This window comes from Adiantum capillus-veneris, chromosome 5 (assembly GCF_014529385.1).
Source record: "Adiantum capillus-veneris isolate H3 chromosome 5, ASM1452938v2, whole genome shotgun sequence".
NCBI classification, from domain to species: Eukaryota; Viridiplantae; Streptophyta; class Polypodiopsida; order Polypodiales; family Pteridaceae; genus Adiantum; species Adiantum capillus-veneris.
Window position 1 is genome coordinate 39,706,377 of NC_140935.1, and position 26,769 is coordinate 39,733,145.

A 26,769-nucleotide genomic window follows, 5' to 3' on the forward strand; every position below is an offset into this window, starting at 1 on the left:
GAGTGGGGGTTTGTTTAGACAGAGCGTGGAGTATTCGGGCCTCCCGAATCAGTGCTTCATTTGTCGACAGATGGGCCATCTCGCGAAGGCCTGTCCACGAACGAGGCCCTGACCTACACCACAGACCCAACCCTAGCCTACAAGGGCTGGTTAGTAGCCACAGGCAGAGACACAAAGGACACAGACAGAGCCACCCTCCGAGCCTGGGGCTCCAGCGGAGGAGGGATGGCAGCATGTCCGCGGTCGATGACGGCAGAGGCCACAGCGACAACTTGGCACTCAGGGTGGTCCAGCGGCGCCTGTCCAACAGCAGTGGGTTCCCACAGGGAACCGATTCGGTCCTCTTGAGCAGGACGAGGTCCTTGCTCCAACCCCCACCTCAGCTTCACCCTCGACAGCCCCCCTCCCCCCGAGTTCCCCCCCTCCTCATCCCCCCCCCCCCCCCCCCCCGGCTTCTGCTCCCGCTGCCTCTCCTCCTCGCCCCTCTACCTCTGCCGATCCCTCTCGCCCCTCTTCTCCCCCACTCCCCCCTTCCCCCCCCACCCCTTGCTCGCACACCCCCCCTTCCGCTACAGTTCCTCAGTCGACCCAGGGGGCAGGGCCATCCTTGGCTGCTAGGAGATCTCTCGGCAGCGCCTTTGCCATGAGTCGCTTGGTGAGAGAGGGACAACCTTTCTTGCGACCCCCTCTACAGGTACAGACGTCTCCATTTGCAGCAGTCCTTGGAGGTCTGACGAGCTTCGACATTCGGCGTCGATGGGACTTCTTTGACTACGACTTTACACGCTTTCTCGGCGATTCCTCTGCAGACCATGAGGCAATCTACTTCAGGGTTCATGTTCTGTTCCTTGCAGCTAGGGGGATAGAGGCCTTGGACTCGGCGGTTGGCTTCTCTTTTCCCCTCTGCGGTAGGGACCAGACTGAGTGGACACTCGATCAGTGTTGGAGTGGCTATAGACACTGGCCCTAGAGTTCTCTCACCACATGGGGGACCTAGGAGTTATAGACATGCTTCAGACTCTGTGGCCGTTGGCCAAGTTTAATGTGACCATTCCAGATGCAGCAGGATGTAGACACATTGTGGTTCACTTCTTTGCTGATATGCTGTGCCTGCCATGCTATGTACACATCCATGAGGACTCCTGGAGAGAGGAGGTTGCTTTACGCATGGCTCGGTCTACCTGGGCTTGGGCTCGACACTCTTTGCAGTCACGCTTATCTAGAGGACGCTCGGATGCGGATTACTCCCCGTCCAAGCCAGCCTCGAAGATAGCGCGTCTAGCTGCTGCGGCTGCATCTGTTCTCTCTCGCTCCCCATGAGGATTGTCTCATGGAACGTGCAGGGATTAGGTGGGCCCCAGTTTCAGCGTCAGAGGGGTCGATTGCGTCAGGAGCTTTAGCGTTGCCTTGTGGGAGGAGAGACCGATCTCCTTATGCTACAGGAGCATCATCTATGTGAGAGCCGCATTAGACGATGTGGTGAGCTCTTGCGTGGACGATATGATACTTTTTGATCAGCTGCTTTTGGACCTGGAGGCATCCAGGGTGGGGTATGTATGACTATTGCGGAGTCTCTACAGCAAGCCATTGTGGGCAGAGGGATTATTGTGCCAGGCAGGGCTGAATGGATCACTATGCAGGTTCAGGGTTGCCTTGTGGGCTTCCTGAACATATATGCGTCCAATGTGGCGAGTGCACGAGCAGAGTTTTGGTCACGGATTGTTGAGTCTCTGCCCAAGCAGAGCAGTGGTGCATTGGGGGTGATTTCAACATGTTGGAGGAACCTTCTGACAAGATTGGTGGTAGCAACGCTACTATGCAGGGAGTTGAGCTGGCAACTTGAGAGAGGTTTTGTATGACAGAGGGTTTTGGATGTGTGGCAGCACTCTAGCTTTGTGAGGCCCCTAGACAGGCTGGCCTTCTCTCGTTTGGACCGCAGAGTGGGAGGAGTGAATCTATTGTGGATAGATCGCTTATACACTAATGACTTTCTCTGTGACTTGGGTGGGACAGTTGGCATTTTGGCAGGGACTTCCTTCTCGGACCATGCACTAGCGATCGTCACAGTGACAGATAGGTAGAGGCGGGGGAGCATGATGCTACGCATCCCTGAGAGGGTCTTGCTGGACTCTGCACTGAGAGAGAGAATGGAGGCTCTTTGGACAGAGAGCTTGGACATGCAAGATTCTCCTGTTGACAGAGTGGCCTCAGGACTAGCTCAGCTAAGTCGTTTCTTTCTCCAAGAGTCCTTGGCTCGCTTGACTGCAGCGAGAGAGGAGGAGCAGCGTCTCAGACGGGGCGTTGCTTCCTTGCAGAGGATGCAGGAGCAGCATTCAGACAGTCCTTGGTTGGAGGAGCAGTTACAGCAGGCTCGCCAGGAGCTTGTTAGCATGGAGGAGCGGCGCCATGAGTTTGCTTTCCATCGACAGGCATCTCAGTGAACGTAGGTGGGTGACAGAGTGACTGGTGCTTTCTTCGAGGCAGTGGGACCTCGGCATACGCATGCCAAGGTCAGTCAGTTGAGGAGGCCCGACGGGTCAGTTGCTGAGCCAGAGGACATGCGTGCAGTTGCTACTGACTTTTACCGTGAGTTACTATCTACAGAGCCTCAGTCAGAGCGTCAGGATGCATGCAGGGAGCAGGTGTGGGCACAGATGCCTTGCCTTGTGACTGAGGAGATGAGTCAGAGACTTGAGCTGCCACTTCAGCTTGAGGAGTTGCACACGGCTCGTAGTGCACTCCCCCGTAGTAGCTGTCCAGGTGAGGATGGCTTGACTCCTAGTTTTTTCTTGGAGTACTTGGACTTGCTTGGCCCAGATCTTTGTAGTGCTTTCTAGTACATCTTGCAAACAAGAGAGATGCATGACAACATGAGTGAGGGTCTGATCTACCTCATTCCCAAGGAGGGTGGCTCCTTGGATGAGATTAGACAGTGGTGCCCCATCACCATCCTCAACGCAGCCTACAAAATTCTTGCCAAGGCTCTGAGTTTGAGGATCTAGCTACTTCTAGAGAGCCTTATACATGGGACTCAGACTGGTTTTGTCAAGGAGCATAGTATCCTTGACAACATCTTTACTTTTTGGGAGGCTTTTGCCCTAGCGAGGCTCCGTGGTGAGGATCTGGTGATTCTTCTTCTCGATTTTGAGAAGGCCTACGACATAGTTGACTGGGACTTTTTGGAGGGCACACTACGTAGGATGTGCTTTTCAGATGCTTGGATCAGAGGGGTGTCAGCTTTGTACATACGAGCACACAGTCAGGTACTTTTGTCAGGAGGTAGAGGCGATCGTTTCATGCTCACACGTTCAGGCTCAGCACTTCCTATTCGGGGAAATGAGCTACTGGACGCTGAGTTTACTGACGACTCAGCCTTGTACTTGGATGGCCAGGAGGCCAATCTTCACAGGTGTGAGCAGGCTCTTGAGACCTTCTGTTGTGCATTTGGCGCACTGATCAACTGGAGAAAGACAGTGGCTTTCTTGGTTGGTAGTGCTCCTGTGCCCGATTGGATGCCAGGTGAGGGTTTCAGGTGGATTCCTCCAGGGACTGCAGTTCGGTACTAGGGCTGTCAGGTTGGTCTGGACTTGTCTTCCGAGAAGCAGATTGCTCCCCTCCTTCTGTCTATCAGGAGGAAGGTGTTACACTGGAGCTCAACATGACTTTCTTTGGCTGGCAGAGTAGTAGTGGCCAACCAGGTGTTGTTGGCGACTATGTGGTACATCACTTCTTGCTGGATCTTCTCGAATTCTTGTATCAGCCAGGTAGAGAGGCTGATCAGGAACTTCCTTTGGTCAGGACGTGACACTCAGATAGCCCGGGCCAAAGTGGCTTGGCAGGTCATCACTCTTCCTTGTTCACAAGGAGGGCTTGGAGGACTTCTTCCAGGTGAGGAGCCTTGGAAGGAGTTCTTGCTACAGCGGCTTCGTGCTAGGGTGCCTCAGGCGGGAGGCCCCTGGCGACCTTCGACCAGATGGATCTTCACAGAGATGCGCAGAGTTGGTTTGAGCAGGAGACTGGAGGACCGCTTCGCTGTGAGTGTGCTTCGATCTTGGGAGCATTTGCGGTGAGGCCTGGAGTAACGACAGCCTACTTGCACGGAGGAGCGCCGACGACAACCCCTTGTTTGGAACCCCATGGTTAGCACTCAGCGAGGCCACTTGGTTGGTAGTGGGCCTCATGTTTCCTGGGGTCCCATGGCAACGGGTCCAGCACGCTCTTTAGGTGACTGGTTAGAGTTTTCAGGCTTGTCAGAGGAGTTGCAGGGTTTCCAGGTCATGAGGGGTGCAGAGCATGTGCCAGGACATCTCAGAGGCAGTTCCAGCTGAGTGGCTCACACCTCTCGAGCCAGTAGCACCCAGGTGGATGGAAGCCTTCACACGACTGGAGGTTCTCATCTCAGTTCGAGCCTGCTCAGAGACTGTTCCCTCCCTTTTTTTCGAGTTACAGGGTTAGGGACGCTTACAGCGAGTTGCAGTAGAGGCCCCGCAGGTGGCAGAGTGCTGTTTTCAAAGGATCCGAGTGGTGGGCATCGTGGGAGGACTTGTGTCATTGATCCTGACCCAACAGCTCTTGAGACTGGACTTTGGAGATTGTGGGCTTGGGAGTGCTGTCCACTGGCACGAGTACAACGGGATCCTGGAGAGTGGCGTTGGAGGGACCCTTTCTCTTTTGCAGACCACCCAAGTGTCCCTTTCTTTCAGTACACTGTTCGACTGGGACGTCACATATTGGTAGCACAGAGAGAGGCTCTCCCCGCTGCAACACCTCATTGGCAGGAGGAGGGTCTCACAATTGAGTTCTTGGCAGCCTTTTGGGAGAGGTTGTGGGACTCCAGACAGCCGAGGCGAGTCACCTTGTTTCAGTGGCTCATCGCACACAGAGCTACAGCAATTGGGAGTTAGCTAGTGCATAGTGGTCTCTCGGCCGCATGTGCAGCTTGTGACCATCTTGTGGAGAGTCAGCGTCACTGTCTTTGGGACTGTCCTTTGGCACAGCAGGTGTGGCTTCATGTTCTTCGGCTGATGCCTGCTCTTTCCACGGCTCGACAGTACACTTGTGTTAGGTGCATCGAAATGAATGTTGTATTTTCTCAAGATTAGTGATCTTTATTGCTCAAGGTTCCTTTTAGTTCTGATTTGACGGCACAACAATTGGAGTTCGGATCGGCAAGATATTGTGAGTTGAAATTGGCGTCAATTACTGGCGGTGAGGTGCTAGATGAATTTGCTCGGTTTTGGTCGCTTTGCTTGGCGGGTCCGGGAAGGTTGGAAAGAGGCAAAGGCCAAGCGGCTTGAAGTCGGGGAGGTAAAGTTTGGTCGGGACTTAACGGCTCAGTCACCGGGTCCTCGGGCATCAAACTGCAGGTGATTGAAGTTGGGGAAAAAACAAATTTTTTTAATTGAGGTTTTTGGGTGCCTTTGGAGGTCAAATGCATGAGAGCCCGCGACGTGGCGCCGCGATTTAACCCACATGGGGTGCATGAAGCAGCAAGTTTATACTCTATATATAATGTGGGGATTCTCCCATTAGCAACAAGAGGGAGAGGATGCACACTTGTTGCTTGGGGCTGAAGGCCACCTGAAGATAGCAATGGTTCATGCAAAAAGAGCCAACAATAGAGACGGGGTTGGACCCAAAATAGCAAGAGCTCACACGCCATAAAGGGGGGCGATTTTCTTTGGAAAGAAGAGGGTGTTCAAGAGTCTTTTTTTTTTCGTGGATAATCATGGGGAGAGAAGTTTTTGTTAGAGAGTTGAAGTTAGCAATTGGGAAGGAGGAGAAGAAAGCCGCAAAGGAGAGCTTCATCATCATCAACTCCATCATCGTCAACATCATCATCATCAAGATCATCAAACGCTCTCTACCTTCTTCTACGTGGGTTCATGAAGCATTTTTTCTTGTTAACTGCAGTGTTAAATCAGGTTAACCTGTTGTAAGGAGCTTAAACTCCCCAATTAACTCTTCCATTCAAGTAACGCGGTCGTTAACGATCGTCTTGGGGTAATCAAGCGTCGGAATCTCGTCTAAGCTGTCAAATTCATGTCTTTAAGCTTCGTTAGCATTAACAAAGTGGTTGTCGATCAATTGTGCGATGTCGTGCATCTTCTCTCTCTCAAATCTCTCAAAGCAAGAGGCCCCGCGCCTTCCTGGCTCATATTTCGAACCCCATATCCCCTGACAACGGTATTAGAGCACAACTTGCTTCCTTGCCCTCTGCAAACCGGAGCATGATAAAAAAACAGAGAATTAACTTTGCGTTTGAAAATCAGCAAATCAGCATGTGCGCTTGCTGATTTTTCTATTAGTGTGTCTGCTGAAAATTGGCTGAAAACAGCCAATTTTAACCTAATTTCAATGAATTTGGGTTGAATTTTACTGAATTTCTATCAAAGCCACAGTCAATTACATCTAATTTGCCTATTTTTACATTAAAAAACAGTAAATTCAATGGAATTTCAGAAAGGATTTAGTACACTAAGTCTGTATTTGTACAAAAATACTCTTCTTTGATTTCTTTGGTGAGAGGAGAGAGATTTTCTCTATTATTCTATAGAGAGGAGAGAGTGACCATCACTCCAGCGTGTAGAGAGAGGGAGAATCCCAGTGTGGAGAAGAGAGAAACTCCAGAGTGGAGTATAGAGAGAGAGTGTCATTGATTTGTTTTTGGAGAGAGAGGGAGATGCAATCGATCACCATGTGTAAGTGTATACCCATGTGGGTGCTAGCCCCTCTCGATATCTCAAGTCACGTAAAGGGCTCACGTTTTTATAACTTATAAGCTAAGTTTAAGAGTTCAGTTATAAGCTAAGTTCAAGAGTTCAGTTTAAAAAAAATTTGCTGCTCAACCTCTATAAAAATGAAGCCACTAATATGTGAAACATGTGAAGCTCTCAGAGAGCTAACAACTCTCAGAGAGTTTTCAGGTCTATATTATCAATGTTACTTAATTCAGAAAGATTTCTTTGTAATTTATGTACTCTTCTCAGAGAGCGTTTATACAACATATCTTACCTCATGATATCGTACGTATGGACCTATCTTTTGGTACTCTAGGTAAACAGAGATTCTGTTTACTCAAAACACTTATCAATGAATCTCGACAATGTTGCAAAATTTGCATCGGCGTTTAACTGCTCTTGAGAATAAGGATGTTTAGACAAACATTCGTCTCGTCTCTTCAGTGGAGTATCTAGAACATAAATTCTTGTGGTGTTACTCTCATAAATGTCATTTAGTTGACGACTAAGAGCTTTTCAGAGGTTGGGAGACAATTTGAGCAACTGTAGACGCAGGTTGCGGCATCTGTGCGTACCGAGAGTGGACTTAAAACAACTATTCCCTAGAAGACGACTCTTTTGTATGGTGAAGAGAGTGTACAGAGTTCACAGTTAATAATTGGCTCCATCAGTGGACAATGTATTTTGGTTTGCATGATGAGCCAGATGATCAAAGGATTTTGATAATTCCTCTATATCTGCGTAGCAAGGTGCTTACTTGGTGGCGTGAGATAATGAAAAAGTCTACGACATGAGCTGATTTCTACGTAAAATGAAAGGACCAATGTAATGGGACGGGCTCCATCGTGCCAACGGAAAAGAACGGATTGAACAACTCTAAACACTTCAAATAACACTGAAGTGATAGAGATGCACGACACACGTGGTGCGCAGTGGTGGTGTTCTACCCCAAGAGAGCACTTGCCCTAAACCGTGGCGCCCCTTTCGGTGGCTATGCTCTGTATCGCCAGGGGGTAGACTACCAGAGTGAGAGGCCGTGGGTCATATTTAAAGACCCTTGACCTCTAAAAGGATATGATGTCCAAAAGTTGGCTCAATGCAAAAATAGGGAAATCCGTACACTAATTCCACATCAGCGTGTAAAACGTGGAACTGTCCGTAGAGTCCTGCCATGCGGAATTTCCGGGCCAGCCGTACAATTCTGCCACGTCATTAGTTTATTTGCAAGTCTTTGTGTGTGTCTCCGCTTGATGTTCTGGCGGTGGCCACATGTTGGGAATGTTCTTCTTCTTCTGCTTCTCTATAAGGTTTAGGTCTTCTACTTGTCCTATGTGCTTCTCTTTAGGGTTTAGATCTTCTGCTTCTTGTGTGTGCTTCTTTGTAGGGGTTAGGCCTCTTGGTTAGAATCTACAGGTTGGGCTCGAGGAGCCCTAACTTGCCGGGTCTTCAGTGGCTTGACACGTCAGCAGGTTGTGACATCCCTCCCTCTTGAAAGAAGTTTAATCGTCCGCTAGCTCAAAAATCTCCGAGGGTCATTCCGAGGGACAATCAATTTTCTCATTCCAAATCGAAGCTCTTGATATCCAAGGTCGTTGGCTACCCAAAAACAATTCAAGCTAGCTCAAAAATCTCCGAGGGTCATTCCGAGGGACAATCAATTTTCTCATTCCAAATCGAAGCTCTTGATATCCAAGGTCATTGGCTACCCAAAAAAATCTCATCCAATAAGGAGTATATTCTCATTCCAGATTGGGGCTCTTGATATTCCCACGTAGCAAAATTAGCCTTCACACCCAGACCGCGTTGATCTTGAATGGGTGTCTCGATGCACTAAAATTAGATACTCAAACAATCTCACCCAATTAGGAAGTGGTTGGCACATCACAATGCAACACAAATGCTCACTTATGCATGTTACAAGACACAACAAACGCCGCCGCTAAGCTCTCCCCCGAGACGACGGTCTACGGTATGAAGCTACTCAACGACTACCTCGTCATTCCCCTCGCAAATAACCTAAAATGGTATGGGCCATGAGCTCAGAGGGCTGATACAACCAAACGCTCCTCAGATCGTAGGCTACGTCGCTTGGAGGTTACAAGCATACAATGAAACACTCCTCAGACACCCTGTCTGTGTTGTTTAGAGGTTTTCTAGCGTACAACAAGACGCTTCCTAGACATCCCTTCTCCGTCGTTTCTAGGTTTTCAAGCATACAATGAAACGCTCCCTGGACAACCCGTTGGTGTCGTTCTGAGCTTTTCAAGCATACAACAAAACGCTCCCCAAACATCCCGTTTGCATTGTTCTGAGGTTCAGACAATATCAAAACAACATTTCTCACTACTTCACGTGGGAGTGAATTGTTAGGGTAAAGCCCACACTTGTGGTACCACACGTGATCCCTTGTCTACTAGGATGGATGAAATGATGACATGGTTCAATAGCAAGAGGGTGCAACCTCACTAGCCAATGGTTGTAAAGCACTAAGCCTATATTAGAGGCTATTTGAGTTTACTTCGAATTATCGCACTTTGAGTTTACTTCATTGTTCTTGCTCTACCCTAATGCTCTTGCTCTTGGCATAGCCTAACCCTAATCCTAATCACCCTAACCCTAACCCTAACCCTAACACCATGGCTAAGCTAAGGCTACATCCACCATAGTGTGATGCTATAGCATTGGTGATTGGGAACACGCTTCCGCTACTACTAATCCCATCAAATGATATCAGAGCCGACGGTTTCGTACCTAAGCCTATCACTCTACTAACCTCTTTTGCATTGGTGTCCTCAATAATTCCACTCTCTAATCACCACTTGGGCACGAGCATGCTCCACTACCAAAGGATTAGCTGAGGAGGAACTCACATTTTGCATTATTTCCTAAACAATTGAGCATCCTAGTAATCTTGCGTTACCTTTTAGATTAACATTATCGCAGTGTATGCATGCAATTTCAATTATTACGCTTCTTGTGTTCATTTTTCAGCTTGCTTTACCACACTATTACTCATTGTAGGCATCAATCCCTTGTGTAATTTATGTGTATGCAAAGGCATTGTCGAGAGCAATCCATCAAGTATCTACTTGCTTTGATCAGGCCACATATGCTCAATTAATTGGCCTATTAATCTCGTGCGATTAGTGTATTTCAGCTTCTGGAAATTTTTGAAGACTTGCAGCATACACAAAAAGTGTGTGTGTGTGTGTGTGTGTGTGTGTGTGTGTGTGTTTCAGAGCATTCAATGCTCAAGGCACCTTTTGGTGAAGCAAACGAAAAGTCATTTTGTCTTTTTAGCTGAGCACGTGGGATAAGACCCTAATCTTGGAGGGCACCCACACACACTAAAGAGTGCCCATTGGTCGTCAAACCCAACGCGCTATTGCCACACACATGTCGAACTGGTGCCTTGGACTCTGCAGTCGTGCTCGTGCAAAGGCACTTTTTTTAACATCTGCAGTGCATGCCAATAGATCCATTTGCAGGTCTCATCTTCAACTCTCGGGCCCTCGGTCGATCTCTATCTAAGCCTCAAGCGTTGTTTTCATTCTCGGCTTGCATAAACATACTGGCCATCACACCTAGGGTGCCTTGTTGATAGCTCTCTGTGTCTCCTACCCCGAATTGCCACTACTCTCATGCTGCTACACGACACCGGTTTCATGCTTGTCTGCAACAACAATTTCACCTCTTGTTCACAGTTCTGAGCTGGCCACATCATTGATGTGCCGAGCCCTCATGCCCTCGGCTCCTCAATTTGCAGAACCTACTGAAGCCTGATCTTGGCTCGTGCCTCATCACCACAGCTGCAGCCTACAGCCCGCCACCTGCGGCATTCATTGAAGCTCCTAGCCTTGTCTTCAGCCCACCGTATCGTTTTCACCCTCGGGCCGGTAATTACTCATCACCATCAGCTCATGCTGCATTAATTACTGCCGTAGATTGATGAGCCTTAGCGCTCGCCACCAACTGCATTAACTGGCCTGCATTACCTCGCGACCAATTTCTACCAACATCGTTGTCTACTAGTTGTCCTTTTTGGCTCGATTTCTGAAGCAAAATATAGTGGACCTTATCTTTAATTGCAATTCATTTTAAGAAAAGGCTCCCATAACCACTTTCTCTACCGCTTCTTTTAAACCTAAGATTATTGAGGCCACAAATTATATTGAGCCCAAAAATCCATAGCCCCTTGTTACCGGTTGCTCCCACTATCTGCAGGACATCAAGTGTAAGTCCTTGCGGCAAGCAAGCTTGAATTTTTTTGTGAAGAGGTGCTTCACAAAAGGTGAAGAGTGACTTCACAAAATTTCCCTTTGCAAAAGGCGCATTTTTTTTGAGATGTATGTCAACACTTATGTCATGACAAAGATGTATGCAATATTTGTGCACGAAGGCACACACGAGTTTAGACACTGCCAACACACTGAGTGTATGGTAAGACCGCCCATCATCAACATGAACACACACATGATTAGCGCACACACAAGCAACATAAACATTGAAATGTATGTGTACTTTGCACTATCAGCCAAGAAGGACACATCCTCTACAAAAAGGACTAATGGCACCAATGAAAATCAAGTGAAGAAAACGAAACGACAACAAATGACAATGACATCAAAGTAAAGACAATTTCGAAGAGGAACCACATGACGACCTCCTCACGTAAAAATGAATGAATGACACTACCTAGGACTACTAGTGAACCTACTAAGTCTCACTTGTGAACCATAGCGATAAATCCGGTAGAGAACCGCTATGATGAATCATGAGGCATTGAACCATGGTCATTAAATCAAGTGAGAATCGTCACGATGTATCCAATTGAGAACTGTGAGTGTTAAATCCAGTGAGAACTGGCATGTTGAATTAGGGTAGCTGTATCCTATACACGTAGGACTAGCTCATGATCAAAACAAACATTTGTGTTTTGCCCCAAGCTTGGCTTAAGGGGGCAATTGTTAGGGTAAGCTGACACTTGTGGCACCACATGGAAAGATCCCTTGGCTACTAGGATGGATGAAATGATGACATGGTCCGATAGCAAGAGGGGGCAACCTCTCTAGCCAATGGCTGTAAAGCAGTGCATCAAGACACCCGTGGAAGATCAATGCGGCCTGGGTGTGATGGCTAATTTTACTACACCGGAATGTCAAGAGTTTCGATCTGGACAAGAGGAAAAGCCAACTCCTTGATCAAAAGAGCCGAAAGGAGAAGCCAACTCCTTAACAAGAAAAAGAGAAAATTGATTGTCCCTTTGAATGACCCTCGGAAATTTTGAGCTAACTTGAATTGTTTTGTATATATGCTGTAATTGCGGACGATTACTTTCTTTCAAGAAGGGGGGATGTCACAAACTGTTGACATGTCAAGCCCTGAAGAATGGAGCCAACTTGCAAATCACGGCTGAGGGGCCTAAACCCTAAGAAGAACAAGCAACAGCAGAAGAAGAAGTCCTACCAACTTATGGGACCCCGTTCGATGGGGCCCAAGAGACATAAAGGAATTAAAATATAAAGCAGGACCCACCCACCCACCCACACACACACACACACCAAGGTGGAACCAAACGTAAAATACTGTACGTATTCGGTATGTAAGGTACGCAGTCTTGTATGGATTGAGGTTTAAGGTACGTAAAAATACGCACTATTGGTAAAAAACCCTTAAAAATTAGGAAAAACATTTGAAATTTCACAAAAGAAGCCCACAAATATATAAACTATCAATCTATATGGCTAAATGAAAAGGCCTACCTGCATTAAACATCAATCAAGTGACCTACCATGGTCCATATACGAACATGGGACACAATACCCGATTTCAGTAATAGTATGACAGACTCGATACCATAATCTCAAAAGCAACATAGCATTGTAAGGTAAGAGACAATGTACATCAATGATCATACAAGGGTGAAGATCCAAAGATTGACTAATGATGATTAAAATACTGCAAATACAAAACTCAACACTACAATCATCCTGGCATGAAAATGGCATATCAATCATGACCAATGAGAATGACATAGCAATCATGACCAATGTCTGATGCCAACTACAAAAGCTCATAAACTAGCAAGGTGCAAATGCCAAAAGTTAAAACTAATACATAGCATGAATAATACTAGAAAAAACCCAATGGAGTCCTCAGTCAAGAGACTCAAGTCTCTCTCTCCCAAGACAACTAGCTTAGAACTCATCATCGGATGAAGATGAGCTCTCTGCAGAGGAGAGAATGTCTCCATGTGACAAGACATTGCCCTCGTCGTCGTACTCTGGCTCCACAACCATAGACACCTGTGGTTGCTCTGCAACATCCTCAAGATCCTCCTCCTCTGTGGCGTGAATGAGACGAACCGCCTCATTTGCACGTACTTGTGCTTTGCGGACAGGAAGCTTTCCTTTGCGAATGCTCTCACATCGTGCAATATCTGGATCTGGAGCTCGCTCTTGGAGTGGAATGTTGTATGCCCGTGCTCGCGATCTGGTCACTCGTCGATCCACACTCTCCAACTCTCTATGAAGTAGTCGAAGAATCTCCTCCTGCTCATCTCTCGTCTGCTGCTCAATGTTCTCTATAGTGGAATCAGGCACCATCTTAACCTGCGTGGGATCTACCTGCTCATAGAAAAAACTGAACGTACGTTACAAAGAGTTCGATCATATCATCATAAGTAAAATCGACGAGTTAACAAAACCACATATTTAATATTACCTGCTTTGGTGTCCCCAAAGCATGGTAGGCTCGCACAAGCTTCATGTTGGCTCTACAGTAAACCAACCTCTCTAGTTGCGCAGTGCTTAGCCTATTGCGTATTTTGGTGTGGATCAATGAGTAGGCACTCCAGTTGTGCTCACAAGCACCCGCAGAGCAATCCTTCAATTGGGAAATTACAATGATTTAGGGTTTAGTATTTACCTGCAAAAGTGGCAATGGTTTAGGTTTCGTATTTACCTGCGAAAGTAGGTGTAATGCAAGATCCGTAAGCTTGGGAAGACCCTGTCTCCCATAGCTCTGCCACCAAGTCAAAGGAAACTTGGTGGCCTCCTGTCTCAGTGCCACAGGCCGCACTAAGGAAGGACCTAAGCTGTTGATGAAGCTCGTCATCTCAGCATCAATCTCCAGTTGTGTGTCCTCGTCATACCTCAACGAGATGTATGAATCGCGTAGTGCAAGCAAATCTCTATCATGGAATAGTTCTGGCTTTTTGTAGAGAGGATGGAGACATGCAACCATTCCATGTATAGGACGGCTCATGAACGTCCACCGACTCTCCACAATAGCCAGTATGTCATCTCGTCTGCACACATCCATCAAAAAAGAAGCATCTCAGTGTAGCAGGTCCGAGCTATCTAAAAAAAAACAATTGCCAACAATTGTCAATGATGCAATCAAGGAAACATACCGCTGCTGAGACAAAGAAGGACACTCTCTAATGTGGCTCTTCATCTGCAAGAATAGATGGTAAACCAGCCCTAGTGTGGACCCCTCCATATCCGTGACACGCAGCAACACGTGAACAGGCTGCAAAGCCACTGTGAGAGACTGCACCTCTGTTCAAAAGCTCTCATCAAGAACACGCCTCTGGATGTACTTAGTGTTCTCCTGCTGGGAATTGTGCATGTCTCTCCATTTGGGATCCACCACTGTTTGCATCAGGGAATCCCTTAGCTTGAAGAGCCTATGGAGCACCAAATACATATAGGAAAACCTGGTTTTTGAAGGCCGTACCATATCCAACTGGCTGTGGCTCCTAAAGATGGCAAGTGCTTGGTGCTTCTTGCGGAAGAAAGTCGTGATCTTTGTTGCATCAGACACAATAGGCAGCACCCAAGGGAGTTTCCCTATCCCCTCCATGAGTAAATCAAGGCAATGTGCAGCACAGGGGGTCCAAACTATGGATGGAAACTCTGCTGAAATCAAGTCACCCATTGCTTTGCAATTTGATGCATTATCAGTGACAACCTGTACCACATTCTCTGCGCCAACGTCTCTAATGGCCTGCCGAATGTGCGTGTAAATGAACTGACCTATGATATGTTCCCCTGCCTTCCCTGCATCCACGGCTCGCAAAAAATATGTGCCAAGGCAAGATGACACAAGAATGTTGATGATGTGTCGTCGACGTATGTCACTCCAACCATCTGAAATGATTGTGCACCCAAATTGTTTCCATCCTGCCTTCACTGGAACCAAAGCCCTGTCAATCAAAGCCTTTTGCTCATCAAGCATTGTCGTGCGCATTTTCTTGTACTCTAAGCCAGTCCATGTATCTGTGGGACCAACCTGAGCAATAGCCTTCACCATCCTTTTCCATTGGTCAGTCCTCAATACATTGAAGGAGATGTTGCACTCAATAAGAGTGCGAGCAATCTCCATCTCCGCCACCTTTTGTCGCTCCTTGATCCAAGATTGAGTATGCACACGCGAGGGCAAGGTGGTCTGCCTAGGCCCTGTGACATCCTCCGTATCATTAACATCCTCAGAAAACACATCCTCAACATCTTGCATGACACGAGCCCTCTTCGTGTTAGACTGAGCCTGTGCACTAGGTTCACTACTTCCCACCGTTTGATCTTGAGTGTCCGTCTCCCCAAGGTCTCCGAGAAGGGCATCATGAAGAGCATCTTGTGTAGATTGTTTTCCCCTACCTTTGTTTACTCTTGCCATTGCTGGAAATTTTTCTGCAATCAGTTGATCTTTTATAGCAGGCGGCACCTTCTTGCATGCTCCACAATTGGCTGTACATCCTATTGCCGTCAAGTGTCTGACGACACGAGTGACCGTACTGGTCTTCTGCATCCCACAATACTTGCATTGCCAACGTCGTGTACCTGATCCGGATTGCCCTGGAGTCTTCACAATCTCAATGACATTAGTGTGAATGTTCCAGAGGGGGTTGGCTTCGCGAGGCATGGTGTTTTCTTTGCAAGAAAGGCGCTCACAGACCTGCTCTGCACTTGCTCTGCACCTTTTACAGAAGCGCACACTCTCTGTAAAGAGCTTTACTGAAAAAATAAAAGGCTACCCTATCGCTGCAACGGACGCCACACGTGCTGGCCAAATTTTTTTTTAAAAAAAACTGCACCGTACGGATGCAATCCGTACGGTACGGATTTGTACTGTACGGACGTACCGTACGGATGTTATCCGTACGTACGTACGTACGGTACTACCTTCACACACACACACACACACACACACACACACACACACACACACACACACACACACACACAAAGGCTTGCACATCAGCTGATGACGTGGTAGTTGTACAAAAAACCCTGATTTTGCGCTGACATGTTGACGTGGCAGCTTGTACGGATTTCCGCGATTTGCACTGCTAACGTGGTAGTTGTACGGATTTCCGTGATTTATGCTGGCAGCTTTTGGGCATTGCTTTTGGACCAAGATGCTTTTGAGTTTGAAGGCTTTTCATGTAAACTGCTTTTGGGCCTAGGGCCTTTAAATATGAGGCCATGGGCTCATTCTCAGGCATGCTTCTGGACAAAGGTGTAGAGGATGGAGTACCGGCTTGTACTTTGATGATGCAATATAAAGAAATACACGAAGGGGTGCCAAGGTTTGGGGCCAATACTCTCTGGGGTGGAATTTCACCACTTCGTGTCGCGTGTCGTCTCTCTCTTTCAGTTCAACTGTTATTGAAGTGCTAAAAGTTTGTTTAGTCTGTTCATTTCTATTGGCACGTGGTGTCCGTCTTGTGAGAGTGGTATCAGACCATCAGGCTTTAGGGTTTAGGTGTTCTGCTTCTCCTATGTGCTTCTCTTTAGGGTTTAGGTCTCTCCGCGAAATCTACAGGTCGGCTAGGGTTAGGCTCGGGGAGCCTTAACCCGCCGGGTCTTAAGTGGCTTGGCACATCAGCAGGTTGTGACAACCAAAAGAGTTCAGGACCTCATTGTAAAACAAACTAGGTGAAGCTGACATTGTTGTGCCCATCGAGGAAAATGTTTGGGAATATATTTAAATTGAGCAGTGAGTATATTCCTTGAGAACGAGAGGTCGTTTTCCATCACCGTACCTGTCATCTGCGTCGATGTGCTCATGATGAGTATTTAATTAAATGGAAGGATTGGCCTGAAAGGCTTCTACTTGGGAATGAGTCAGAGCTTTGAAAGCTCAATATCCCCTCTTCATTGATGAGGACATCAATGCTTCTTAAGAGGAAGTTGTTATGTCCCCAAGACAAGAGAGGGGACCTATTCTATGACACAGTCAGAATGGGTGCCAGTGTTTGGGCCAGACAATATGAACCTAGCTAGTGTGGCTGGTCACTTATAAAAGAAGGCCAAGGCCTCATTTGTAGACATCGATCTCCACTAGCAGAGTGTTGGTGGTTAGCCCGCGAGGCTAGGTGTGCACAAGGTCACCTTGAGAAGGTGAGGCATAGAAAAGCGTTTGATACCCATAGGAAACTTACGAAACGTTTAAATAAATCATACCTTAACCCTGCTTTACTTGAAAGGGGTTTCTATTGTGGAAATCTGTGCCTAATCGTTTTGGAGAGTCACATTGTTCCCATTTTGAGCATTTGAATGCTCATTGGCTGATAGCTTATATATCTTTTTTTCTATGTTACATCATACTATTATTTCAAAATGGTGGAGATTGTAGTGTGTGGCCTGCTCTAGCTGTGAACATGTTTTTGCTTGAACCATAGAACTTTTGAATGTTTTGAACCATGTTTATAGGAAATTTCATTGGATTAATTAAATGTGGTTATATTTTTGAGTTTTTATACATGGCGTTTCTTACGTTTCAAAAGATATTTCAAACCGGTTTCATTTCTATGAAACCTCATTTCGTACGCAAGTTTCATATGGACCTGGCAACACTCTGGGTGGTATGGGGTGCCTCGTCTTACAGGTGCACGTCTACATTCTTAGACGTTGGCCCCAACTAGGGAATGTTGTCGGATGGTGGCCAAGGTGGATATGTACCATAAATATGGTACGAAAAAAAAGATAAAAAACGACGTACAGTTTGGGTAATCATTACCAGTACAAAAAACACGTCAAGTAGTGATTACAAATAGACGTACATGTCTTTGTATGCATGGTTGCATACATGTACATATGCATGCATACACACCAACATACATGCACACGTATGCATATATACATACGTATGTCTACAACCTAATATACATGGATGCATACACGCATGTATGTGTATTGGTGAGTGCGTATAAGAACCAATTAGTACGTTAAGAGTACGTTAAGTACTAATACCAGTACACGTACTTCTCGTACAGAATGGGAAGAATGATAAATAGGAGTTGGAATGCAACCTTGATGGTGGCTATGGCCCGGTGGTTGATACGCGTGTTCCATAATCCATAGGTGGTCCAGGTAGTCGGGAGAGACTCCCTTGGGTTTGTTTTAGAGCGGCTCATTGAAGTGTGTCTTTTTTAACTTCAGTATTTTAAGGTTAGCGTTGTATACAGTCATTTGTTCTGACACAGCTTGTTGTGTATGATCCGCATAATTGGTGTCCATTTTGTTGTGTTGTTTGAAGCAGGTTCTTGATGAGGCAGATACAATGTTTGATCGTGGCTTTGGCCCAGATGTAAAGAAGTTCCTAGGTCCGTTACGGAACCGATCTAAGAAATCGGAAAAGGCAGGATTTCAAACAGTTCTTGTGACTGCGACAATAACCGAGGTAACTGGTCGAGACTTTTTTAGGTGGTGTAACTTTAAAGTTCAAAGGCGTTGTGTACCTTCAGGGAAGGGTATAATGGTAGATCAAACACCACATTTTGACACTTGCTATTCTCTTGCCCATCTTTGCAGTTGTCGACATCTTGCTTTACTTTCATACTTACCTTCCTATCTGTTTTGATTGTGTATGGATAATTTGAACTCACAGCTATTGGTTCTCAGTGTTGGTTTTTGGTTTTTTATGAACTTCCTCTCTGAAGATGGTTTTGTTATCACTTGAAGTTTGTCGAGTTGAACTTGTACGCAATTTGTAAAGGTCTTATTCCTGTGTCCTGAAATTGCTGTACGGCTTGCAGATAGGATGTTTGTGCACCTGTGTCTTTTTTTAAAGCACACCCATTGATTGTAAAGAATAATATTCATGCTTAGTGTTCTACTTAGTGAATTGTTATTAAGGTGTGCAACTTTTAACTCAACCCCCATTCGTCATAGTCTTTCATAATGCACATCTCTATGAGCTTACTTTAGTTCCTTTAGTAAGAGCGTTCAGAGAATTCTGCACCTCAATTTCCCTCAACTGTAGGAGAGTGCTATTTAGGGTCATTGGGAGGGAACAGGGTGCAGGCCATACTTTAAGTTGGGTTGCCTTTATGCTAGTGCACTTTTGAGGCATCATAGTAGGTAGAGGGATCTCATTCATAATTGCAGCAGCAGGACACAGCACTTTGAAGCCATAGCATGGGTAAATAATAAATAATATGTTTTGCTTGCTGCAAAGTAGAGGCTGTAAATGCCTTTGCCAGAAAGGTGTAATTTTTTCTTCAAACCCTCAGTTGAAGTGCACAGTTCAATGTCCACGTGTTTCATTTCACTTTTCACATTATTTTGATGTGCAAGTGTTTTTGCAACACACTTGAATTATGTCACTTTTTATTCACACTGATGAGGCTTCGCCTGGCTTTCCCACACGTGCAGGCGGTGCAAAAACTGCTAAATGATGAGTTTCCAGGTATTAAGCATGTTCGGACTTCCACATTGCACAAGAAAATTTCTACTGCTCGGCATGCATTTATCAAACTTGCTGCAACAGAAAATAAGTTGGAGTCCCTTCTTCAGGTCAGCATAAGTTTTCTACTGTTTTGCTCATTGGTGTGAGAACAAAAGTATTGTGCTTGTAAAACTCAACCACATCTAGACCTTATGCACCTTGGGTGAACATTGTTTCACAATTATTTGTTGCGTCCAAAATTCAAAGCACCTGAATCTGGACCATTGGTTTTATCATATGTTAAGAATACATTTGATGAATATGCATGTGCACGTGTATGCATAGTTAAGACATTCTGGTACAGATGTTTTATTTTCATATGCATATGCTTGATATAAATTTTTTGGGGTGCAGGTTTTAGAGCCCAGCCTCTCCAAAAAAGAACGGGTGATGGTATTTTGTAATACCTTAAACTCGTGCCGTGCAGTTGACCACTTTTTAAACGAGAATGGTATCTCAACTGTCAATTATCATGGGGCAGTCCCAGCTGAAGAAAGGTTTTTCCTTTACTCCTCAAGTCTAATGCCATTCTTTCAGTGTACGTGTAAAAGACCACTGGTTATTTTTAAAATTAGAGTTTATTTGGTTTTTCATAAAAGTTGAAGTTTTTTTTTATCCTAACAGAGCAAGAATGTTGGTCAAATTAAAAAATCAGAGTTTATCTGGTTTTTCAAAAAATCAGAGTTTTTTTTTTTCGGACAGCGCAAGAATGTTGGCCAAATGTCCATATGATGATTGTTCGCCTTTAACTTAGCTTGAGCATACCTGTACATTTCATGTAGGTTGTAAAGTATTTTCTTGTAGTGCTGTGTGTAATAGAGGATGCCTTTTTATGTATTTTCTGTTTGTTGGGTCATGCACAATATCATTGTGTGTGTATGTGGTTTGTGTTTACATATATTTACCCATTGTTGCTAAACCTTCGACTCACGTTTCCCACCCAGGCTGAAACCGTTTCAAAACCTTTGAAACTTGCTTCGTACAAAATGTTTGGAAACTTTGCATTATAATGTAGCCATCCTTTATCGAGTATCGCAATTTCACACGATTGGGAATGCTCAGGCAACTCGTTGGTTTTAGAAGACAGTTTAGTTGAGTGGTTAGAACACCATCTGTTTCTGTGGATCGACGGGGAAGGTTATGACCCTTGCCCCCAGGTTAGATCTACCTATGCTAAGGTATAGTGATGGGTGATTAAAAGGTATGTAAGTTTTTGTATGTCCCATTGAATGGCATTGATTTTGGTTTTGCTTTTGCAGGGTAGAAGTCTTAGACAAGTTCAGAAATGCAGATCAGAAGTGCCCAGCTTTGGTTTGCACAGACTTAGCTGCTCGTGGTTTAGATCTCATTGTGGATCACGTGATTATGTTTGACTTCCCTTTAAATTCTGTAAGTATCTATGCTTTCTACGTGAGTGGCTCATGCACATTTGTACATGTTATGTAATTGGCTGCCACTGTTTGTATTCCCTAAATACCTTTCTGACAAACACAAGTGCACACATATTCATACTCGTGTGCGTGTGCGCTAATGGCATTGAACACTGGCTAGAAAAGCATTTACATGCTAAAAACATTCACATTCAAGAGCTAGCATTGATACTTATGAATTTAGCTTGTAAAATGAACAAAGATCAGCGAGAGCTAGAGTTCCACCTTGAGAAGGCAATTGTCTCTATTGACATACCAAGCTTCAACTTACTGGGAGGCTAAAATGAGGAGGGATCTCTTGGCCACATGGACCGCCTAGGACAAGTGGCACTAACCATTCTACTCCATCCCCTAGCCCACTGGTAGGCTAACATCAATTAGACTATTTGTCCTAGCCTCTAGGACTCTCCGCTGGCACTTTGCACAAGGGATGGTTGTCTTTCCAACTGAGGTTTAGGGTCTCCTCTTATAAGCGAAGGATTACCCTGGCCATGGTTGCAGTAGTAACACCCCCCCCCCCCCCCCCCTCCCCCCCCCCCAAAAAAAAAAGGGAAGCAGTGTCCCTTGGTTGAGTCTTTGTCCTTTGGTGTGGACACATGTTTCCCACTACTGATGTCCTTGTCGATGAAGTCAAAAAAAGGAGTAAGTTGAATTCATCACAAATTAAACCTACAAGAGAGAAGACTGATTGAATTTTAGTTAGTAAAGACTATAATACAATTCCTCCTTTAGATAATATATGAATGGCTACAATTGATGACTTATGTGACACCTCTGTTGGTACAAAGACGCATTTCCTCAGGGCCCAGTCACGTCCTACTGCAATGATTCAGTGTAAAGCCGTTGAGGACTGTATCTTTTGATGAACAGTCACATCCAGTTGAGAGGATTCGTTCCTTGGCTTGTATTCATTAATTGCAATAAATACTTTGTAAGAATAATACTAAAACCCAAAGAGTGTTGCTCAGTTGGCTGAGCCCTTTGTGATGTGACCCCACGGGCGAGGGTTCGAGCTCATGGTGCGACTAACTTCTCCATTGGGGGAGTTGTTCCCACGGTATAACCCCTTGTGGATGTGACGTGTATAGCAAGTCTAATTGTAAATACACAGATATGAATAAAATTCTCCCCACTACCTTCCCCGTACTGATGGTGTAAAAAAAACCTATTATGTCATGAATGTGACATGGATTCTTGACCCTACCAGCCAAATTTCATATGCTAACAATTTGGGTTGACCTGAGCCGTTTAAAATTGTCAAGGCAGACATGACCATTATGTGATTGGCCAGCTTATCCATATTGTGCATGTGCGGGTGTGTTTGAACAGAAAAGTCTGATGTTAAGTTCTTGTAATCACCTGTCATGAAAAAGAATATATTTGATGTTTAGATGTACCTGTCATGTTTTCTATGCAGATTGACTATCTCCATCGAACAGGTCGAACAGCAAGAATGGGTGCCAAAGGCGAGTGTTCTTTTTGTGCATGATCTCTATCTGATGCAATCGTCACTAGGACTCACGACTTCTAGCCTTGCAGGTAAAGTTACCAGTCTGGTAAGCAAGCGAAGTTTAGCTCTTGCGGAGCTTATTGAGGAAGCCATCCACAAAGGGGAGACCTTGGAGTGTGTTTCGCCGGTGAGACAAGCTGCTCCAGAGGCGAGAAAGCAGCCTGCCAAAGCGAAAGTCGGAGAAAAAGGAAAAGTGGGTAGACCGGCAATGTCTCAGCGGTTCAAACCTGTGAAGAAGTCACCTATGAAGAAGCCTTCAGCTTCTCAAAGCAGCAAGCCATCCTCCAGAGGGACCACTGTAGTGTTTTCTAAGACAAAGAAGACACCCGTAGTACGAGTTTCTAAAGGTGGAGTTCGTACAAAGCCAGGGGCTCAAAAGGGTAGCCAAAGGACTGGCCAGAAGAAGGTGATGAGAGCAGCTGGTAAGAGGTAGCTGCATGAACTCATGCATGGAAGTGATCCCACTGCTCAATGAGGAAATTTCAAGCCTGTTTTTAGATGCAGACATTATGGTGGTTTCTCTTGTGTGTCGTAGTGTATCATTTTGTCTTCACCAGATATCGTGGGGGACCTTCTGATCATGACTATTGTATCCTCATCATGTGTCCCCTTCAGGTATCACTTCATTATCAGGAGCCTCCTGCTCCCCTCTTAGGGTGAAATGAAGTTGTGCAAGGAGTTCCGATAAGTTTTGCTTTCACTGGTGGAGACCTTGCAGAAATCTTTCCTGCAGAGTAATCCTTTATTTCTCTTCTTAAGCTATCAGTGTATATGAATACATGTACAAGCAAATTAGTCTGTGTGTGTGTGTGTGTGTGTGTGTGTGTGTGTGTCTCTCTCTCTCTCTCTCTCTCTCTCTCTCACACACACACACACACACACACACACACACACACACACACACTCACTTTTTTTTTTTTTTTTTTTGGTGGGTTTAAATCTGCTTTGATTAATTTACAAGTGGGAAACCTCAAAGCAAGGAAAGGGATACAAAAAGCGGAGCACTATGAGGCTCCGAAGGCTAGAAACAGTCAAAGTAAATCCTGTAGGTATCAAGAGTGGTGTCTCCAGCGACATAAGCTCTCTCTCTCTCTCTCTCTCTCTCTCTCTCTCCTACACTAAAGAAAACGGGCATATTTCTTGGAGATGACCTCACTTTCACACAGCTTGCACATATGAGAGAGGTAATGCCAGAGATTCAAGCAGCAAGGGAGAAGGGAAAGACGGTCTTCTATAGAGATGGCCAGGTGGTGATTGTAGAGCGGCGCTCCACATGACAGTGCGAGACCCATGGGACCACACTCAAAGTTGCCACTTGGAATTGTAATGGATCTATGCGACTTGATGTGGGCGCCTTTGAGGATAGTTTTATGGGAAGAGCTTTCGTCTTCTACTATGAGACACATCAGGCCCCTGGGCAGTCTATGCCTCACATTAGTGGAATAGATGGGAGACAGCCTGTAGACAGGAGACACGATCAGAGCACAGAGGGCGCGGATCAGGAGGAGTGGTAGTGTTATTCAGGGAGGAGTTGCAGCCATTGATACATATAGTCCGCAGGGATGAGCAAGCTAGGTACATGTGGGTGAGATTGAGAGCAGAGACAGACATATATCTTTACATTGCTATTTGCTACTTTCCTCCCGAGCACGTCACTGTATCCTCCACCCAGAGGAGTGTCCCTTTTCTATTTTGGATGATGACATATGGGAGTTCTCTAGGGATGGTGACATCATCATTCTAGAGGATTTCAATGCTAGGATTGTCCATCATCAGACAGTATTTTATGATACTTCAAGGAGATGTTGAGAGAGCTGGATGTTGTAGAGACGGGCCTATCCAGACTATCACAAGATGGGGAGCATACTGAGTATGGACGACGCTTGATAGACATGGGGACTGCACATGGATTGGCCATCTTGAATGGCCTACAGAGATTTCCCGCTTCGGGGAGTTTTACATGCTTTCCACAGAGACATGGAGCTAGCACAATGGATTATGTCATGGCACGGCCGAGCCTCATCTCTAGTATCCAGGATCTCACGGTTGGACCCAGACCTGTTGGTGTGGCAGTGGATCATGCTCTTGTGTTGTTGACCATCTCGTTTTAGTTTAGTGTAGCACACAGGCTACGGACAACAGTCCCTACTCGCTACACCTTCACACGGGAGACGGACTCTGTATACATAGATGTGATCTATAGACGCCTATGCACAGAGGAGCCAGGGCGACCTCTGGAGGAGCTAACTACTATATTGACACAGACACTACATGATGCAGCAGCAGAGGCATACCCACATACCCAGCCTGAGCACAGACGTCGCTCGAGGAAGCATGCCCCAGAACAGTTGGTATGATGAGAAATGCCGGGACACTACAGCTAGACTTCAGAGGGAGGTGCTTTTGGGGGACATCACTCACAGACAATCATAGATCGACTTCCGACACCTAGTGCGGCGGAAGAAGAGTGCATTTTTGGCTCGCCTAGAGCAGGATCTATACAAGCTATCCTTGAGTCAGGACTCACGTGAGGCATGGTGGCTCTTTCACGAGCATACCTTCCCCCCCCGCGCCCCCCTTCCCGACCCCCATGATCCATGCCCACACACGTGCTTTTTTCACCGCGGAGATGGTGAGGAAGGCCATTGACAGGATGAGGACTGGGAGAGCATACGATCATGATGGCTTAGTGATTGAGCATTTCAAGCATGCCAGAGATCTACTAGGAGAGCTTCTAGCAGTTATGTTTAACCCTGCCATGTGTGAGGGCTTGCCTGATACTTGGAGCCTATCTACTATTGTACCTATCTTCAAGTCGAGAGACCCTATGGAGCCTGGGAATTATCGCACTATCATGATTGGACACACATTGGCACGGTTGTGCGCATCTATTCTTGAGCAGCAGGGTAGATGGGATGAGGGAAAGGGGATACGCGCAGTCGGGCAGGCAGGGTTTAGGAGGGGTTTTTCTACTTTCGACCATATCTTGACACTCAGAGCCATCATTGAGGAGGGCAGATCGCGTGGGACACGGATCTATTGTAGCTTTGTGGATTTCCGCAAAACATTTGACACAGTGCCCAGAGCTAGATTGATGCGCAGATTACAGTAGATGGGAGTACCCACAGAGCTCATTTAGGGGGTCATGGCATTATACAGGTGAGTAGTGGGGCATGTATGCACCTCAGAGGGTCTATCCACACCGATTCACTCAACTATTGGGGTCAAGCAGGGCTGCCCGCTCTCTCCTACTCTATTTGGTATGTATGTGGATGAGGTTTCTGACTACATTGAGAGAGATGGTGATAGAGGTGCATAGCTGGCAGGGACATGGATTCCACTATTGTTATATGCTGATGATATTGTGTTGATCTCCAACTCTCTGGAGAGGATGCAACGTCACTTGGATGCTTTGCATAGGTTTGCTTAGGAAAGTGGTTTGTCCGTCAACCTTAGTAAAACCAAGGTCATGGTTTTTAATACCACTCCACAGTGGATCAAGAGGTCAGCGCCAGCATTCACATACGGCCAGGAGACAGTGGAGTATACAGATGCTTATACTTACCTCTGAATGGTTTTAAGTGGGCCAGCATTTTCATTGAGGAGGGCAGCAGAGACTAGATTGACCAAAGCCCATGCAGCATTGGGTAGATTGGAAAGGATGTGTTCACAGGTTCAGTTTCAGGAGCCTTGGACGAAGCTCTCGCTCTTTGACACTCTGGTGGCTTCTGCATTGCTTTATGGAGCTGAGATTTGGGGACCTTCATTGGATCATCACGGGAGGACAGGCCGCAGTGATGGATGGGGGGACATGGAGAAGCCTCTTGCCTCTATGATCTCGTGGCTCATTAGAGCCAAGGCTTCAGTACCACGTGCTATTGTCCGAGCAGAGCTAGCTGCCCCCCCACTAGTGGTTGAGGCACTCACCAGATCCGTCTCCTTCATACACAGCATGTGGGAACTTCCCAGAGACAGATATGCCCGCCTTGCACTTGAGTCCTCTCGACAATTAGCCATGCAAGGAGATACATCATGCTGGTATGGGGAGATGACATCATGGTTTCACGCGCATGGGTTCAACATAGACAGATTGCCTCCCTTCCAGTACTCACTGGATGCACCCTCTCTGACTCTTACACAGTCCGAGATCACTAGGCTCATCCGCCAGGACTTGACTCAGCTAGACACCAGGAGGACATGGATACAGCTAGCACAGGAGCTGGGCACGAAGATGGCTTTCTACAGAGAGCATCTCCTCTAGCTTACGGTGGATGGTTTTGTGACTAGGCCCAGATACATGGACACACCCACTTGTCTCATGGGATACGATGTGCTATTGGCAAGATATGCACAT

The 26,769-nt window shown here is 46.2% G+C and overlaps 3 protein-coding genes across 3 annotated transcripts in view; 1 reads left to right on the forward strand and 2 right to left on the reverse strand.

The window, feature by feature from the left end:
• LOC147457171 (DEAD-box ATP-dependent RNA helicase 39-like) overlaps positions 1 to 23,173 on the forward strand; it is a 60,039-nt gene extending 36,866 nt beyond the window's left edge. Inside the window, exons 4-9 of the mRNA XM_086512144.1 lie at positions 18,288 to 18,428; positions 19,403 to 19,543; positions 19,830 to 19,972; positions 20,735 to 20,864; positions 22,323 to 22,371; positions 22,445 to 23,173. Coding sequence (XP_086368270.1) covers positions 18,288 to 18,428; positions 19,403 to 19,543; positions 19,830 to 19,972; positions 20,735 to 20,864; positions 22,323 to 22,371; positions 22,445 to 22,848 — 1,008 coding nt within the window. The 3' untranslated portion in view covers positions 22,849 to 23,173. The remainder of the gene's footprint in view (positions 1 to 18,287; positions 18,429 to 19,402; positions 19,544 to 19,829; positions 19,973 to 20,734; positions 20,865 to 22,322; positions 22,372 to 22,444) is intronic.
• On the reverse strand, positions 12,373 to 13,523 carry LOC147457172 (uncharacterized). The gene is made up of 2 exons (XM_086513535.1): positions 13,464 to 13,523; positions 12,373 to 13,366 (listed from the first exon to the last, which is right to left on the reverse strand). The coding sequence occupies exons 1-2, from the start codon at positions 13,506 to 13,508 to the stop codon at positions 12,938 to 12,940; spliced, it is 474 nt and encodes a 157-aa protein (XP_086369661.1). The 5' UTR covers positions 13,509 to 13,523; the 3' UTR covers positions 12,373 to 12,937.
• LOC147457173 (uncharacterized) lies at positions 13,951 to 15,262 on the reverse strand. The gene has a single exon (XM_086513536.1). The coding sequence runs from the start codon at positions 15,258 to 15,260 to the stop codon at positions 14,307 to 14,309; it is 954 nt and encodes a 317-aa protein (XP_086369662.1). The 5' UTR covers positions 15,261 to 15,262; the 3' UTR covers positions 13,951 to 14,306.
• Positions 23,174 to 26,769: the final 3,596 nt, after the last annotated feature.

Excerpts from the sequence above, each read along its gene's own strand:
- LOC147457172 (XM_086513535.1), bottom strand. The coding sequence starts at position 13,508 with ATGAAGCTTGTGCGAGCCTACCATGCTTTGGGGACACCAAAGCAG. Across the intron at positions 13,367-13,463 it reads CTTTGGGGACACCAAAGCAG|GTAGATCCCACGCAGGTTAA; the intron begins GTAATATTAAAT and ends TTCTATGAGCAG.
- LOC147457173 (XM_086513536.1), bottom strand. The coding sequence starts at position 15,260 with ATGCAAGATGTTGAGGATGTGTTTTCTGAGGATGTTAATGATACGGAG.